Source organism: Odocoileus virginianus, chromosome 27 (assembly GCF_023699985.2).
Source record: "Odocoileus virginianus isolate 20LAN1187 ecotype Illinois chromosome 27, Ovbor_1.2, whole genome shotgun sequence".
NCBI classification, from domain to species: Eukaryota; Metazoa; Chordata; class Mammalia; order Artiodactyla; family Cervidae; genus Odocoileus; species Odocoileus virginianus.
Window position 1 is genome coordinate 1,667,847 of NC_069700.1, and position 18,646 is coordinate 1,686,492.

Consider the following 18,646-nt stretch of genomic DNA (forward strand, 5'->3'; position numbering starts at 1 on the left):
ATAAATACATACTTTATGCATACTTTATTTATATATCTGGCTCTGTATCTGGCTTGTGAACAGGGAGCATAGACTTTTTATCTTTGAATCTCTACTATGATGCTTAATGGTCAATAAATACTTGTTGAATTCATGCTTGCATATAATAATTAATGAATAATGGATGGTTAAATGAATGCTGGAATAAAGGATGGATAGATGGTTGGAATGATGGCTGGGTATTGAGAGGATATTGAGGGGTAGAAAAGCTGAATAAATGATTGTGTGGACTATTACTTTTTAAAAATAACATTGGAAGGATATTCATAAATGATGAACTTATATGTGGAGTTTTATGACTTTAGATTGCCAATGAGTCTAGCACAAACTCCATTTTCCTTCATATTCCTGTCATAAATTTGCATATTTTTTACTATACTGCAGCTCTTCAAAGAGTCTTGAAAAAAAGTGAAAGTTGCTCAGTCATGTCCAACTCTTTGCGACCCTATGGACTCCACAGTCCATGGAATTCTCCAGGCCAGAATACTGGAGTGGGTAGCCTTTCCCTTCTCCAGGGGATCTTCCCAACCCAGGGGTCGAACCCAGGTCTCCCGCATTGCAGGCGGATTCTTTACCAGCTGAGCCACAAGGGAAGCCCTCGAAGAGTCTTGAGTTGGTTTTAATTCAGCATTCTTTAAACTCTGAGAGACATAATGAGATTTGAAGAATGCACAGCAAAGCAGAGATTGACTTCACTTTCAACTCCTACCCACTTGATTTACCCTGATGTGTGGCGACGAGGTCCCTTTAGTTTCTTCATCAAAGGTTGGAAATGATTATTTTTTTTAAAGTGTTGATAAAGTAAAATTATTTGAAATACACATATTTATACAATCTCTTTCATCTCTTCCTTTCTTGCTCAACTGTCATATCTCTTTGTTATCTATGTATCTATCTGTTATCTATCTATCACTTTGCATGTGTTGTTATGTCTTACTTGAAATATCCCCAGAAGAACCTTGTGGAAATAAGTATTGTTACCCCTCGTTAGTCATCAAAGCTATAAACACAAATAAGGATTTGTTCAAAGCACAGGGGACCTGCACAGGCAAAAACTAGAACTCAGAGTCTCTGCTGCTCCTTGAGATACGTTGCTGTTGACTCGCTCAGTCGTGTCCGACTCTTTGTGACCCCATGGATGCAGGCCACCAGGCTCCTCCGTCCATGGGATTCTCCAGGCAAGAAGACCGGAGTGGGTTGCCATTTCCTTCTCCAGGGGATCTACCTGATCCAGGGATTGAACCTGAGCCTCCTGCATCTCCTGGCAGGTGGCTTCTTCACTGCTGAGCCAGCATGGAAGCCCACGCTGCTTGTTACCAGTGCCAAACTATGATGTTTTAGAGCCATGGCATTATTGCACTGTCTGGAGTCTCAGTTGTCAAAGGGGGTGGGCTGACCCTAATGTAGGTAGAACAGGATTGATTCTGAATGCCAACTCCGTATCAGTTTGTAATAGGAGAAGGATTGTGAGGCCCGAAGATGTGGTTGTTCAGTGATGTCAGCCATGAATACAGGACCTCTGATACATATTTTTCATATAGTTTCCATCTCTGTTCTAAGACTACAAAAGGTGTTCGTCATGATAGGTGTTCATGCTGGCTTGTCCACTGAGTCATCACAATGATTCATGAGATTACTCATGAAGAAAGTGTCTGCAGAGATTTTGAAGTTTCTGGAAGCTTAGTTTTGAACCAAACTTCCTCCTTAGTTGAGTGAGGTTAACAAAACGTAGAGAGAGCCGTGAGGAAAGCTAGCTGTAACGTCACTACCCATTTGAGTTGTTTTCCCTCAAGGAGAGATGTCTGTTTCACTCTCCAGGGCGAGCCACCTGCTGCCAAGGAAGGCTGGCTTCTCAAGCAGCTGTGGTTAGTAGGTGTCGTACTGAAAAGCAAAAGCCTTCACTTCCGTACAGATGCAGATGCAACCAGATTAACTTTATTTTAAGCTTTGATTACATTCTAGTTAATAAGAATATACTATAGTAAGCCAGTTTAACAGTCCAGCAAAATGCATTTCATTTTAGAACTGAGTATTGGAAGCCTTGGCAAATGCTGTGAGATTACTTTGTAGAGTTAGGTATGAGGTGTCTGTGGAGGGGTCTGGCTAACCCTCATGGATTCCAGTGCTGCAGGTTCAGGAACCATCTCAAAGGCCTAGAAATGTGGTTAGATAGACCATACATAATTCCACTCTGGTGTTCCCTCTGATCCCATCTCACTATTCATCTTTGCTTTCTTCTGCTAGGAATCACAATTTACTGACCTAAATCACACTCTAGGCATAACAATCTGGTAATTTGGACAAAAAAAAATCAGCCTTGTGGATAAATATGTGGTCGCTTGCCTGTTGGAAACTTAGAGACGAATCCCAATGATAACCATGTCCTCTGTCATCGGATGTACAGTAGCCCTGGCTGTTTGCAGGCTGGAGCCCGTATTCGCTTTTAGTACTTACATGCCGAGCTGAGGTCTCAACATGGGTGATGTGAAGGATGAGAGAAATAGCGGCTGCCCTTCCACACATCTGGTCACTAAACCTGCCAGCTTCTCCAACTTATTGGGTTTATTCTGTCTCTAAAACTGGAGCTGGACCTGCGTCATTGTGCCAAGGAGATGCTTCCAGAGATATAGGTGACGTATAATCACTAATAAAGGAGGTTAATTCCTCATCCCCGTCCCAAGTCGGTCTGGTTAATTTCTAATACTACAGCCCCCAAAGGGTTAAAGGTTAAAAAGGGCCATCGGTTCCTCCCATTCGGGCCATGGTGGGACGCCTCCTATAAAAAGCACTATAAAACTACATTATTTAATAGATCTGAGTATTGCACCTGCTTTCTTATCTCCTCTTCGGGGATTAAGTTCCCCGCAAATGCAATTTGTTAATATGGGGCCACCTCTTCTCACAACGTAAATCTGTGAAATTTGGCAGGCGGTCGCTTTGCCGCAGGTGCAAGATGGAAGACCTTTCCCTGGCTTTGCCAAGAAGAAAAATGATGCTGCGCTCAATTCCTGGGGAAAAATATTCTGATACGGAGGCTAAAACCTGATTCCAAGAAAGGGGAATAGAATTCTAGGGCCCAAATCATGTCCTTCCCTCCCGCTTGGGGAGAATGTGATCCCAAAAGACTGGGTAGGGGGATGAGAAGCCCTGTTTTACATGAGGCCACGTATTGAGCAAATCCCCAGGCAAGGGAAGTCTTCTGATGTTGCAGCTGCAGCCATTTGAGATGATAAATGATGACTTTTACTCTTATGAGCTCCGAGAGCCTAATTAGGGCTTAATTAAAGCTAATGCTCAGAATCCTTTGGAAGGTGGGGTGATTAAAAACGAACTTGCACAGTGAATAGCCACACTGAAAAGTGTGTCTTTGAAACACACGCCGTCACCACTCTGGGACCCTATCCAGTCCTGTCCAGGGCTTCACAGCTAAGTTAAAGCAAGAGCTGACTACTTTTGCATTAGAGTTTCCTCAGCCTAGACTACAAGGGGCCAGGCGCCCGGGTCCAGCTCAGCCCCGTACGTCTACATCGAAGGTCGTCTCTGAATCTGCAAGTCCAGCTCGCCGTACACGTGCCGCAGGGAGTCGCTGGTCAGGCTGGCGATCAGCTTCCGGGGGCCGGAGACCCAGGGCCGACACAGCTCTTCCCACTGCACGGTGGACTTGGGCCGGATCTCCCTGAAAGGACGGAAGAGGCAGGAAAGGTTTTACGCCCCAGAGAGGCAGATCGCGTTTCCCACTGTGATGGTCTGGGTCACCGGCTCTCTTTCTCTCTGTTGATGGTGATTGGAAGACAGAAGGGCCAGGTTCCCAGTCACCACCCGTTAGGGCTCCTATCCGAGGCTCGGTCAGCCGCAGCCCCATGGGGCACAGTTCCTTCCACTTGGATGCATCAGCCTGCCTCCTGGTGGAGGTGGTCCATGCCGAGAGCCCCCAGCCTCCACGGTAGCCTCATGGACATGACTGATCTCTCTCAGCTCTTGTGGGCTCAAGTGCCCTCCTGGGATCGGACTTCTATCTGAATCCACAGCTTCCTATATTGAGGTCCTGATGCTCTTAACCCGTTCTGGCCAATCCCCTTGGGACAGACCTGTGCTCAGGCCCGGGATCTGGAGCATCGCCCTGCCCGCCCTGTTATTCACGACCCCGCGTCACCCAGCGTGGGTCACCTGCCCACGCGCCTTGCCGCTGTGTGTTTGTCATCTGAGGCCGGTGACCTGGGAAATGCCTCTGAGGCTTGGGGGCGTCTCTTTCTGGGGCTGCTCTAGGCGCTGGTTTTGGGAATCTCAGTGTCTCCATTAATTTGGCATTTGTTCTTTAGAAACGTGGCTATACACATGATCTCACTGAGTTACTAAGAAGCTAAATTATGTGACCAGTGCACACACATAGCCTACATATGGGAGAATTTTTCCAACTCGGTAAATGGATTTTATGATCGAAGCTTTGAAACACACTGACCTCACCATGGGTTTCTGCACCTGTAAAAGGTGGGCACTATGAAATACTGAAGAGGATGTGGAGAGGGTGAGCGAGTTGGTAGTTGTGTTGCACTTGGAACGATGACAAGATATGGTTAAATGCCACATGTTAGATATATGCGGCTGCTGCTGTATTATTACTGTCTTTATTATTTACCGTCAGCTTTGCTCATGGTTTGATCTGCCTGAACTCTCTGTAACATAACTGAGGAAAGTTCTTCCTGCCTGGGTGCAGAGAAACAGTTCTCTGTCCTTAATTTAAATAGTCATTTCAATATGAATATAAGTTTTTAGATATTTGTTTCTCAAGAGCAAACCCTGATCCAATCATCCTCTTTTCCTTTGTTTCCCCCAAGTGATCCCCCAGGGACATTTTGTGAAATAGCCGTCCAGTTTAGGGATCTGGCTGAGGGCCACAGAAGGGAGGTAACCCCCTCAAACAGAAACTGTGACCCCCGAGCTCTACTTCATTGAATGAATTGTTGAATGTTAGTTGCTCAGTCGTGTGAGGCTCTTTGAGACCCCACGGACTGTAGCCTGCCAGGCTCCTCTGTTCATGGGATCTCCCAGGCAAGAAGGCTGAAGAGGCTTCATTATTTGCTCTAATTCATCAACTCACCCCCATAATGGTATTCATCCATGTACCCATGCCCGCTCATGAGTATCATCCAAGATATGTACAAAGAGACACATCCATGTCGAAGTATGCATTTTCCAATAGATAAAGGCATGCATGCAGAAAGAAAAGAATCATCTCCCCATCTGGGTGAGTGGAGTAATGCTGGAAGAGCCCTGTATTCCCAGGGATAGGTGTGGTGATAAATGATCCTCAGTAATGCGCTGAGCTATCAGGATGTGCCGGCCATTTATCATCCTGAACGCAGGCAGGCTTAGGGGATCATGATTACAACAAACTGCTCGTCCTCCACATGTCCGGCCCTCTGTTCTACTTGAGAGACTCAAAATCTCAAACAACAGCGCAAAGCAGGGAACTTTTCTCTTAAAATAACTTTCTGAACCTGGTCATTTTTTAAAGAGAAAAAAAGATGCACCTGGAAGATGAATTATTTGATGTTCTGGAGTTATCAAGAGCAGAAACTCGACGGCTGTGGGTCTCTGGGGGCAGCACCTCTGAGCAGCGAGGATGGCAGCAGGAGGCATGGGCAGAGCAGGCAGGTAACTCATCTCAGAGGAGAGTCGGCTGTGCCAAGTGGGCCACGGACACCACCTATTCCCCGCTCAGTTCCCTGCTCACCTGCACCCACCTACCAGAGCCTCTGCTTGGAGCGCCAGACTCCCTGCCGCCTAGGGCCCTGGCAGGGGTGTGCATGGCCGAGTGCAGTGGACACGCCCTTGACTGAGAAGAGAACACAGCCTCGTGAAGGGCTCCGGTTGGTCCCAAAGAAGTGCACTTGAAGAGTCCAAGTTGCTACACGGACCTGCCACTCTGATCAGGTTTTCGCAGGACAGGGTACACAGCTGTGTTAGTCGTTTGATAAGATGGATATGGGTGCTGGCTGGCTCCTGTCTTGCTTGTGAAGGTGTGAGGAGGAGGAATCAGGAGAAAACAGGGAAAGCAGTGGTCTCCCTAAAGTCCCAAGCCCAACCTGGATCATAAAACATTCACTGTGTTAACTCATTTCCAATTTCTGACAGTCTCTGAGGAACAGAGCTTCCCTTGATTTGCAGAGATCCACCTTCTGGACCTGCACCCCCATGAGAGACTGAGGGCCGGGCTCTGTTACTGATGTGCCATAGATCTGTGTGTTGAAGTGATTACTGATGGAGCCTAAGGCAGAGTGTGGGTGGAATATTTGCCTTGCATCCACCATGTAAGAAATGGCCTCCTCCATCCTTTCCCCAATTCACCCCCCTTCACCCTTCCCCAGTGTCAGGTATTAACCATAAGCAATGCATCTGAACTTCCCAGGCGGCTCAGAAGGAAGAAAGAATCTGCCTGCCAACCCAGGAGACCCAGGAGACAGGGATTTAGAGCCCTGGGTTGGGAAGATCCCCTGGAGGAGGGCTTGGCGACCCCCTCCAGTATTCTTGCCTGGAGAATCCCATGGAAGAGGAGCTTGGTGGGCCACAGTTCATGGGGTTGCAAAGAGTCGGACACGAGTGAGCACACAGAGACGCCTAGTGCACCTGGACACTCAACCTCTGAGCCGTGTGTCTCCCCAGAGGTGGGTCTGTGTTCAGTGTGGGGAGTTGCCCTTTCCTCTAAAGCACAGGGTGCCTCCTTCCTTGCACTGGCTTGAAACCAAGGTGGGATTCTTGCACAGCCATGGCGTCAACGTGGCAGGGGGTTCTGGTAACCTCAGAGGAAGCTGGTGGGGTTACTGTTGGAGGAGGAAAAATTGGCTCCAGCAGGGGGCTGCTTTGAAGAAGAAACGTGTTTCACTTTGCCTGAGCGATTCTTACATCTGAGTCGAGTGGGAAGGTGTAAGAACGGGTGAGCGAGACTGTCGTTTCTGACGAAAGTGGGGCACGCTCCTCTGACCTCTTCCGCTAGCTGGAGTTGATTTCTAATTTAATTCCTTTTTTTTTTTTCAGCTTCCCTATTAGCATAGAAAGGTTGTTATATTTTGTGCTTGTGTTTTTTTTTTTTTTTTTTATTAAAGCACTCAAACTATTTTCTCTGTTGTTCCTCGCATCTACCGGCATCAGGCCCCTCTTAAATGCTCAGATGCAAAAGCTGTGAGTGCTGTGATTTGACAGAAATGCAGTCTTCGGGGGGACATTGTCTTAAAGACATCTCAGAGAGGGTAAAGGAGGGCCTTGCTCCTGCCTTACAGACTCAGAGTCTGCCACAAAGGGTGCTGGGGAAATTCCTAACATATCTGGGTCATAAGGCAGTTTCCGCATACCTCCACCTCTTTCTCCGTGCCTTAGAAGGTCACCCCACAGGAAATATGCTGGATTGATCGATGCTGACGGGGACTTATTTGCGGTAGAAATGAAAGTAATAAACCTCCAAGATTGGGATCCATTCTGGGTGTCACCCTTTAAGAGGAGCACTGACAAATTGGAGGATGTGGGCGAGGGCGAGAGCTGAAACCACATTAGGGGTGAGGGGAATGAAGTCGGGAAGGAATAGGGAAGACATGGGAAGATCAGACAGCGGTGTGCAGACATCTGCAAGCCATTAGGTGGGAGACAAATGCACCTTCTCTGTGCAGCCCAGGTGACAGACTTAGGCCCACTGGTGGGGCTAAAAGGTGGAATTGCTTTCTAGCCAGTAGGACTACCCGACCATGGAATGGGCTGTCCTGTCTGTGACACTCTTTGTCACTAGAAGTCACAGAAGCTGAGAACTGTAGGCACAGTCTGATGGTGCGAGGTGTGCCAAAAGCAGACCTTCAAGCAACGGGCCTGGGGTGCTCGTTGGTCCCCTAAATAGGAAACCAAGTCCAGAACTCTCTGCCGTTGTGCAGTCGATAAGTCGTGTCTCTTTGTGACCTCATGGACTGCTGCAGGCCAGGCCCCTCTGTCCTCCACTCTCTCCTGGAGTCTGCTCAGATTCATGTCCATTGGGTTGGTGATGCCATCTAATCATCTCATCCTCTGCCGCCCCCTTCTCTTTGTGCCTTCAGTCTTTCCCAGCATCAGGGTCTTTCCTGGCATCAGAACTCCCTAGGGTCACCTTTTTTTTCTACTGAAAGCAACAGTGCTAGAGAGTGCTTGGATTGCTAAGATCTTCGAGTAGGGTTGGAAAGAAAGGACTCCTGCCAGGGTCCTCACTCATGACACCTGACTCATAGCGGGTACTCTGTAAAGACTAGCAGAATAAATACACGAGGAGGCAGTTTGCAAAACCCTTGACTTTGGGGATCTGGAATCAGCCAGCCTATTCCTGGATGCAGGCTTACTTCTACACACTGCACAACTTGGGACAAACCAGTCAGTCTCTCAAAGCTTCAGATTCCTCCACTGCCGAAGGGAGCTAATAATAGTACCTATCTCATTAGAGTGGTTTTAAGAATTGAATGATGGAAGTGCTGGTCAAACCAACGCCGTTCTTACCCCAAGCCCCACAGACTTGTAAATAAGGAGGTAGCAATTTCTCAGACATGTTCACTGGGGTTAGATGTGAGTTGAGAAAAGACGGAGAGAGACAGAACTTCCCACAATCCTACCCCACGTCCCCACCTCCCCCCAGTGCTCACCGGAACATCTTCCTCAAGGGTTTCGTCACTCCTGGACCATCCAGGCGGATCCAGACATTGCGCAGCGTTTCATTTAAAGGATTGGTGAACTCAACCGTCACCACCATGTCAGAACCCACGACCTGAGCACCACGGACCTGAGGAGTGAGTTGGAGGAGAAAGAAGTGTGTTAGCCACACACAAAGCCTCTTTCTGTACCCTTATATCTTTACCCATCTTTGCTTTTCCTTCTGTTTTACAGCGTGGCCCTTTTTTGGCAAAGGAACCAATGTGATGAGGATATTGCTTTGACTGGGGGATACTTGTTGAGAGAAAGACGGAAAATTGCTAATTAGAATCACAGGCTTTTCCTCATTATGAAAACCACCCTAATTAGAGTTCAGGTTAACAACCTCGGCCACCAGCTGTTCCCGGCAGCAGGAGGTGGAAGTGCATTCGGGGCAGCAACAGCTTTCCGCGGCCAGGGTGGACAGGTGGACTCTGCTCCTGGAAAGGGTTCAGGTCTCCTGCCAGGATGGGAGGGATCCCTGAGTTCAAGAGGAAGAAAATGCTCCTGGAGGTATTTGAGAAAGAAATACATCCAAGGAGGGAGTCCTCACTATTGAAGAAGAGGAATCTGAATGCTAAAATAGGCAAAAAGAGACTTTTCCTCCGCAGTCCAGACATCTGAGGCTGGGAGGATGAAGGCTGTTTGGGGTGAGTTTGTGTATCACAAGCCTCAGATGTACTGGGTGTGTTCCAGACATGTATGCACAGCTATATTCAAAATGAATGACCAACAAGGACCCACTGCACAGCACAGGGAACTCTGCTCAATGCTATGTGGTGGCCGGGATGGGAGGGGAGTTTGGGGAAAAATGGATCCATGCACATGTATGGCTGAGAGTCCCTGCGCTATTCACCTGAAAGTATCACAACATTGTTAACTGGCTACATGTCAGTACAAAATAAAAAGTTAAAAAAAAAAAAAGAAGAAGCGTTGGGTATGTGGCAAAGTGGCCAGAGTTCAACGACAGCTTCAAGCCTTCCTGGCTGTGAGATCTTGGGTGACCTTTTCAACCTTTCTGAGACTCAGTTTTCTGAAACAAGACGGACGTTCCTATGGGGTAATCTGTGTAAAATGCTATTATTAGGGGTGTTGTCAGTGTTGTTTTAGTTCTTACGCTATGTTCACGGTGTGTAATACTGCACACTTGGGACTATCTGCCTTCCCAACACTGACACCACGTGCTAGAAAATGGCTAGGGAGCTACATCATTTGTTGGTTTAGGGGCTTGGTATGCCAAATGGATGGATCTCTGCAAACTCTAAATTACTTGGGAATAAGATAATAATAATAGTTCTTCCCTCCTAGGAAAGGACTAGGATGAGACAATACATATAAAGCAGCTAACACGATACATGGCTCAAGACATTACAGGCTCAATTCCATCACTTGGATTAGCAAAACTTGGGGTATTTTGCTTTATTCACTGTGTTTTAGCCCACTTTCAACTCCAGTATCTAGCTGGTGCCCAGTAAACATGTGCTACATTAGATCGACTGCTTAAAAAGGAAATTTATTGGTTGCTTGAGTTTTCCATGTAGCAACCCAGCCACTACACTACATTATTTCTTTAAGCAGCGCACAACATAGGAAAAGTCACATGGAAATGAGCCTGGCTAGAACAGAGGGGAAAAGGAGGGACTTTGCCCCAAGAAGAAGATTCTCCCTTATCGACTCTAGTGAGTAGTAATAGTGAAAGTATTAGTCATTCCGTCATGTACGACTCTTCTGTGACCCCATGGACTGTAGCCCGCCAGGCTCCTCTCTCCATGGAATTCTCAGTCAAGAATCCTGGAGTGCGTTGCCATTCCTTTCTCCAGGGGATGTTCCCAACCCAGGGATTGAACCTGGGAGACTCTACGGTGAAGGGTAAAACCTTATGACTTTACTCTTTAAGACACATTGATAACTAAAAAATAATCTAAAAGAAAAATGAAAAGTGCAGCCAATTCTCCATGGTTATTACTTTCAAATCTCCACCCCTTAAGGTGGGATGGGTGGAGAGCTGGAAAGAGGAGTCAGGGGTGGAGCTGGCGTGGATGATGGTGATGACAACAGCAGCTGGAGTCACGTATGAAGCACGGATTGTGTGCCAAGCAGCGTGTCCTCACCTGGCACGCACAGCAGGATGCAAAGCTGGTTGAATCTCGGGATACTGAACCTGTGGATATGGATTTTGGTCCCTGCAGGAGTCCTGGAGTCAATCCCCATGGATACACAAGGGATGGATGTATAAAAGTGCATTATTGGAATACTTTACATAGAATCTTTGGTTTAATTCTCAAGTTCATCCAACATATTTCTCCTAAGGGAAAAAAAAATCTCAGAACACTTTTTGGTTTCTAAAAATAGAGGATAGAGATAACATTTACAAAAGCTGTCTAAATTGAAGAAAGTAGAACTGCTTCAGAGACACTACTGGCGAAAGCATTTGCTATGATCACTTTGATTTTGGAGGAAAAATATTTTGGAGCCATCTGCTTTCTTCATGGCATGCTATTGTAATTATAGGGACAACCCCTTAGAAAAAAGCTGATAGCAGCTACTGACCTTTCCTTCTGCAGACAAACACAGTGACAAATGCAGGATGCATACACACCCTGCATGTGGTTTTAGAGGGTCATTACAGGCCAGGACGTCTATCCACGGCCCTCAGCGGCCTGGTGGTCTCCAGGTTAAGGACCCTTTACATACGGGGAAGTTAGATCTACGGGAAGATCCTTCGGCTGTGGAAAGTGGGTCACAGGTGACTGATGGCAGAGACAGGGGGATTTAGTATTTGAAAGACTGGCCCAGTGTTTGGGCCTTCAGAGATGGGCAGTAGTCTGAGTATGATTAGAATATGAAGTCTTCTCAGATAATTTCATGTATCATGCCTAATCAGTTTGCTCCCAGATGTGGTCTCTGTTATTAGCTGCTGGAGGGGTACATAAATAAGTACTTCTCAGCCTTCCCTGATACGGGAGCAGGGAGCAGGCTGAGATGAAAGGAGGGGCCCTTCTCAGATGGCAGAGTGTTCCTTCTGCAATTAACAAAGATTCAACGTCCCTTTTCTGACATTTGTCTCCTGCCCCTGGAATTTAAACATCCTTGGCCTGACTGCTAAGAAGACAATGAAATTTAGAAACTCAAACCAAACCGAACGTAAACACCCAACATTCAACATCACCATCTTCTGCTTAGGCAATATCTCCTCCTCCTTTTGAGGAAAATGGAGAACATACATAGGATTTTCACAGTATGTGTTGGTTTATACAATGGACCATGCAGTGTATATTAACTATAGGGACGGCCAGCCATCACCTAGACCAAGGGACAGGATGAAACATACATCATCCTCAGTGACATCAAACACTTCTGCACTCCGATTTTTCCCAATATTCCATTTAAAGTATTTCTGATTTTTTATGTTGACATAAGAGATGGTACTTTTTCAACTTAAACACCATTCACCAATATTGACATTCTGAGTTCATGTTTGTTTTTTTTCATGATAAAGATCAATATTCTGATTCTTTGGTAAACAAGAAAGTAACTAACACACATACACACACACACACAGGCTTTTGGGAAAGAACTACATTTTAGAAGATCACAAGATCTCTTCCATGGAGTATATGCTTTACAATATATATATCGCTATATTCAAAATAAAAACTGAAATGAAGGAAAAAGTTTGACAAAGAATGAACTTAGTGGTCAATATAATTCACATGATTTATTAGTTCACCTCACAGTCCTTCTTTCAAGTGCTGCCAGTCATGTATTCCATGACTTATTACTGGAAAATGAACCTTTTCCTCCTCCTACTACGGGGAGCATTATCACTACCAGTAGTAAGCAGTTGCTTGTTTGTGAATCACACTCACCAACACCACCACGGTTGTTTCTCTCTAGCCCAGCTCAGTTGGCATAAACTAAATAATACAAATGGTTTTACAACAGTCAGCCATGGTTCCAAGACCGTCCAGGATAGTATCTGCCAGCCCCATGGGGCTATTTAAATAAATTTAAATTAAATTAAGTAAAAACTCAGTTCCCCATTTGTCCTAGCCGCAGTTCAAGTCTTCAACACCTACATGTGTCCAGTAGCTCTCGTACTGAACAGTGTATATTTAGGGTATTCTGGTAATTAGGGAACATCCTACTGGGCTTCCTTTGTAGCTCAGTTGGTAAGGAATCCACCTACAATGCAGGAGACCCGGGTTCGATTCCTGGGTTGGGAAGATCTCCTGGAGAAGGAAATGGCAACCCACTCCAGTGTTCTTGCCTGGAGAATCCCACGGACTGTAGCCTGCCAGGCTCCTCTGCCCATGGGATCGCAAGTCGGACATGACTGAGCGACTAAACCACCACTACCTCCTGGACAATGCTGATGTAAGGGATTTACTTACACTGACTCATTTAATCCTCACAACCCTATGAAGTAGATGCTCAGAGAATTCACTTTACGGATGAGGAAAGTGAGGCGCAGAGACCTGTCCAGTTCACACCATAAATGGGGGAAGGGAGACTGCAGACGGTCTGGTGCCAGAGTCCCTGCCTCGTGCCCTCTGCACCAACTCTGACCAGTAACGACCATGACAGCGACTCACGTCACGTGCATCGTCGCACAGTGATGCAGGCGCCCTGCTCACCGTTTCACCCACTTTATCTTGGCTGATCCTCTATGGACTTGGTGGTGGGCAGTAACATCATCCTCATTCTACTGACGTCAAATGAAAACATCGAAGACAAACAACATGCCCACGTTACAGACCCTGGACATCGGCAGGATCCAGATAGGAATCTAGGTCTTCCTGACTCCAGGGCATTCATCTTTAAACGCTGCACACCCTGTCATCTCTGACAGCAGAGAGGCAAAAATAGTAAGTTCCTTTTTCGCTGAAAGGAGTCTATTTCCTGAAACCCACTGAAGAGTCATTTGCAGTATTAGCTTGTGCCGTCACTGAACGACCAGTGGAGCTCGGTGATTACAACTTGATTCTGAACTAAATTTGAAAACATGTGTACAACTCAACTCCTTTCTGACTTTACGGGGGAAGAATCGGATTTCAATGCCAGAGTCAAACGTGGCAAGGTAACGCCGGGGCTCTGACACAGCTGTCTTACTTGACGATAACAGTCTTCTCTAAGTGGGGTGAAGACAGAGTTCTCATTTCAAAGAAGAACTAGTAGCTCAAGCGCAGCGTTGATCGTATGACGAGGTAGACGGGATTGGCTATCCTCAATGTTCTTCTTTGCCCGTGCGTTTGTTCTTAAGAACAGAAAGCAGCGAGCAGGAATGCGGAGAGAACACGTTGGAGGCTCCCCAGTTACCCGCGGCTCTCCCCTTCCTTCTCGAACCTACGCCGAGAGGGAGGTGGAGAGGCGCACCTCGGTGGAGCCCTCGGGGTGCGCGCTCCTGGCGCGGGGAGCCGACTGCCTGAGCCTCCGGGACGGGCAGAGGATGGAGCGAGACTCAGCTACCTGAGCCGGTGAAGCCACGGCTGGCCTGGACCCTCCCGGGTCCCAGAATACTGATCAGAATGTTGATCAATCAGAATATTGATCTGGGCTTCACCAGCTCGGAGCCCCTCAGGCGGACTTTGATTTCTCTCGACAGGGGGTTCAGGGCAGTGTTGAGGAGACCCCTGCCGGGGATGAGACGAGGACGGCGACCACGGCGGGCAAGCTGAGGGGAAGGCGGGCTGCCCCCAGCACCTGAAGGCCAGCGCCGCTGCTCTGTGTCCTCAGGCCGGTGACTTGACCTCTCTGGGCGTCAGTGTCTTGGGAGGTTCCCGGGAGAATTGTGCGTGATACCGTGTGTGGCAGAGCATCCGAGGCACGGCCTTTGTTGACTCCAAACGTTGTGGAGGTTCAAAGGGAGACCGCGCTGCCAGCGTGACCAGGAGAACTTTCTCATCCGCACGTTCCCCCGTGGGCAGTGACGTGGGTTTGGGTTCTCAGGGGCGGAAGCCGAGACGCACACGGGAGAGAAGCCGGCAGCTCCCACCGGCGCCCTCCAAAGAGACGCGGGGAAGCCCGCCCCGCCGCCCGCTGCAGGGCCGTGGGTGCGGCGGGGCTGCCTCCTGGTGAGCGGGACGCTACCGACAGAGTCGCGGAGAAACCGTGGGAGGCTGGGAGGGGAGATGGTTTAGGGTTTGGGGTTGGGAATAATTAGAGCTCAGAGTTTTGTTCTCTTCTTTTTTTTTTTTTGCCTCAATGGAAATTTCCAGGTATTTGAGTTTGCACAAGAACAAAGTGAAACCGCAATTAAGTCTCACAATTTGCCTGGGGGCTGTCCAGCACCCGGGGGACACTCGTCAGTCCTCAGGGGGCTCCCCAGTTTGGATAAAGGTTATGAACTGGGATTTGGGGCGTCGACCCCAGCAGCCACCACGGCCTCCAGGCCCGCCTGGCTCTTCTCTGGTTACAATCGGGGCTTCCCGGAGCAGCAGCAGGAGGCGGGCAAGGAGGATGCTACAGGTGACCTCCGGTGAGCGGTGGGCCCAGGGGGGAACGCAGGGATTCTTAAGGGAAGGCAAGAGATTCAGGAGCCATCTGGGCGTGCAGCCAGCCCCCAGCTTCTGGGCTCCGTAGGAGACAGAGCCCCTCTCCCTGGCAAACGCCTTCCTCATTCACAGGAGGAAACGGGTTCCGCTGGGGTTTAAGGATGTTCTACAGCGGCTGCAGGACGCTCCTACGAGATGGTCCCAAAGAGGCGATGGAACCCGAGCTGTTTTCAATGCCACTGGGAGGGGTTCGGTTCCCAGATGCTGAGAGGAGGTCTTAGTAGGAGGTCTGAGACATGTGACAGCCTCTCCTCGCCCAACCCCCTCCCCAGGTCTCCTCCAGGCTCTTCGGGACGGGCCTCCCTCTCAGGAGGGCCCCACAGGGAGCAACACTCATGCTCAACACCCAGGGCTTGGTCTGATGCCACCAGGTGAGCGTTACCTTCCCTTTAGGCCCGTGGGCCCTGCTGCCTGGAGCACTTCTCTGCGTGGGATCCCAGCACAGAGAGTATGGGGCGGGGAGGGAGCGGACTCTCGCCGGCTGCCACCAGGTCCTGGGCTGGGCTGAGCTGTCAGAAACAGCACTCGTTCAGTCCCCAACAATGCTGTGTTTTATATATGATCACGATTAATAATGGGGCTAGTATTAGGATTGCTGTTCAGTCGCTCAGTCGTGTCCTCCTCTTGGAGACCCCATGGACTGCAGCATGCCAGGCTCCTCTGTCCTTCACTATCTCCTGGATTTGCTGAAGCTCAGGTCCGTTGAGTCAGTGAAGCCACAGTTATGAGTGTGTTGTTCACTTTGCAAATGACTGGGCAGGGAAATTCAGAGAGAAGATGTAAGAGAGAGAGAGAGAGAGAGAGAGAGAGAGGGAGGAGGACAGGGAACTTGGCGTCTGCTCCTGAGTGATGGAAGCTGATGGATGCTGGTCTCCATCTGAGAAGGAATGACCAGCTGCTCAGTCATGCCCGACTCTTTGCGACCCCATGGACTGTAGCCTGCCAAGCTCCTCTGTCCATGGGATTTCCCAGGCAAGACTACTGGAGTGGGTTGCCATTTCCTCCTGCAGGGGGTCTTCCTGACCCAGGGGTCAAACCTCCGTCTCCGACTTCAGTAGGTGGGTCCTTTACCACTGGCCACCCCACTGTGTACTTACCGTGACAGAGGTACCGTATTCAGCTCTTTGTGAGAATCATTTCCATTATCCCTCCCAGCAGCCCACAAGGCCAGCAATGTTACTGGGCCATTCTGTATCTGAGGTGTTGAGGAAATGACCCAAAGCTGCCCAGGCGGGCTGATGAGCTCAGGGCGCCCGGCCATCCAAGCCCCTGTGCTCTGGGGCTTCTCTGCAAAAGGTGTTCTTGCTCTGGCTTACCTGGGTGAGGACACGGACCTGGGACCCTTCTCTGAGCCTGGGGGGAAGCCCCCGGCACGGAGCTCCAGGTCCCACACCACGACTCCCTCGCACCAGCCTCCACTCTGCAGGCCAGCCAAGCTCCCTGTGTTGCCCCCTCCTCCCCAAAACAGCCCTTCATTAACCATCAGAATCATCAGGGCTTTCCTGGTGGCTTAGCTGGTAGAGAATCTGCCTGCAATGCGGGAGACCTGAGTTCGATCCCTGGGTTGGGAAGATCCCCCGGAGAAGGGAAAGGCTCCCCACTCCATGTTCTGGCCTGGAGAATTCCCTGGACTGTATAGTCCATGGGGTCACAAAGAGTTGGACATAACTGAGCTACTTTGACTTCAACCATCAAAATGCTGAAGAATCTTTTCCTGACTTAAAGCCTCTTACAACAGTCAACACATGGGAAGGCAGAGAAAAATTCTACATCCGATTTTAATAAACTATACTTTTCTCATCAAAATATTTTGATAGCCTGGGAAAAGAGATATGCGCTCATTAAAGTTTAATGACTGTCTCCCCTGCCGTTTTCCATATGAGGCTCACACACTGTGACTCACGCGTGGCGGGTGCAGGGAATATTTAACTGGGAGCACGATTTAACCCAGTTCCCATCTCTGTGGTCACAGGAGACGTGCGAGATGTAGTCACACGGGAGATGGGGTTCTTGGGCGGCAAGGACGTGTCCACTGGCCTGAGTGCTTTGGTTGACTTGATGGGCCCCATCGTGGTCCTGGTTGGTCTCTATTTGCTCCAGAGAGGAGGGGGTGGGCAAGAACAGCTGCAAACTCGCCCTCAGGCAGCTCCAGCCCCGAGGCTGAGCCGGGGTGCCCAGGAGACAGAGCTCTGGGCACAGGCTTCAAGAGAAAGGAGAAAGGAAAGAGGCTCTGGGACCCCAGCCAGGCAGCCCATTTCTGCAGTCAGGGCCTCTCACAGCTCAGGGACACCCAGGAGCGCCTCTTCCCCTGCTCCCACTGAGCTCATCCTCGGGGCTGATGTGGTCAGTGAGGTTCGTGGTTAGGGGACCGTGTACGTGATCACGCTCCTGCCTCCTTTCCTGAACACTCCTGAACGGAGGCTAGGCTTGCTTTCTCTCTCCTGCTTGAGTCTAGCCAAGCGGCCCTGTTGCCGTTCAGTCACTCAGTCATGTCCGACTCTCTGCGACGCTGTGGACTGTAGCTCTCCAGGCTCCTCTGTCCGTGGGATTCTCCAGGCAAGAGTACTGGAGTGGGTTGCCATGCCCTCCTCCAGGGGATCTTCCAGGGACTGAACCTGTAACTCCTGCATTGGCAGGTGGATTCTTCACCACTGAGCCACCAGGGAAGTCCTACCTCTAAATAAATTTCCTCTAAGAACTACATTCCTGATGTGCTTATAGAGATGAAAGACAAAGCAAAAATAAGAACAAGCCCCCCTGCAGCTCTTGGCCAAGTATACTGTCCCGGCCCAGATCACTTGAGCTGGAGGAGAGGGGATTTATTTGGGTTCTGCCCCTGGGGAATTGAACTGCCGTCTAAATACACTCGGAAGACGACTCACCAATAATCCTTCAATTAATAATGTCTAAGAGATGAAAGCTATCAGTTTCCTTTATACATCCAGTTTATTATCAGCAGTGCAATTAAATTCTATTTTGTGCTGCGGTTTGAGCACTTCCCATCTGGGAAGTCTCTCTCCTGAGCCCTTTACGGGGACAAGCTGCCGGCACCTAATTAGGTGAGCAAGTGGGCCTTGCCTCTGGTGGGCAAGGTTCAGAGGTGGAGTCCTGAACATCAGCGGAAAGGGAGGCCTCCCCGACCCCTGGGAGGGGTCTGCAGGGGACCGTGTGGCCTCTGGGAGAGCTTGCCAGGAGGGGTGTGCCCCGTTCCTGGTGAGCAGGGCCCTGGTCAACGCAACCCTGAGTTTACGCTCTTAAGAGAGTGACGGCACCTCTGGAGGAACCGCAGCACCACCCCCCCCATTTTGGATATTCTCTGCAGGGCCTGCAGCCCTCACTTCTGTTCTGTCTCTTAAGGC

General features: G+C 49.2%; 1 protein-coding gene across 1 annotated transcript in view; it reads right to left on the minus strand.

Annotated features, from left to right (window-relative positions):
- Nucleotides 1-1,952: 1,952 nt before the first annotated feature.
- Nucleotides 1,953-18,646, minus strand: part of F13A1 (coagulation factor XIII A chain) — a 137,785-nt gene continuing 121,091 nt past the window's right edge. The window contains exons 14-15 of the mRNA XM_020873228.2: nt 8,688-8,824; nt 1,953-3,715 (exon numbers count right to left, since the gene is read on the minus strand). Of these exons, the coding sequence (XP_020728887.2) occupies nt 3,562-3,715; nt 8,688-8,824 (291 nt within the window). The 3' untranslated portion in view covers nt 1,953-3,561. The remainder of the gene's footprint in view (nt 3,716-8,687; nt 8,825-18,646) is intronic.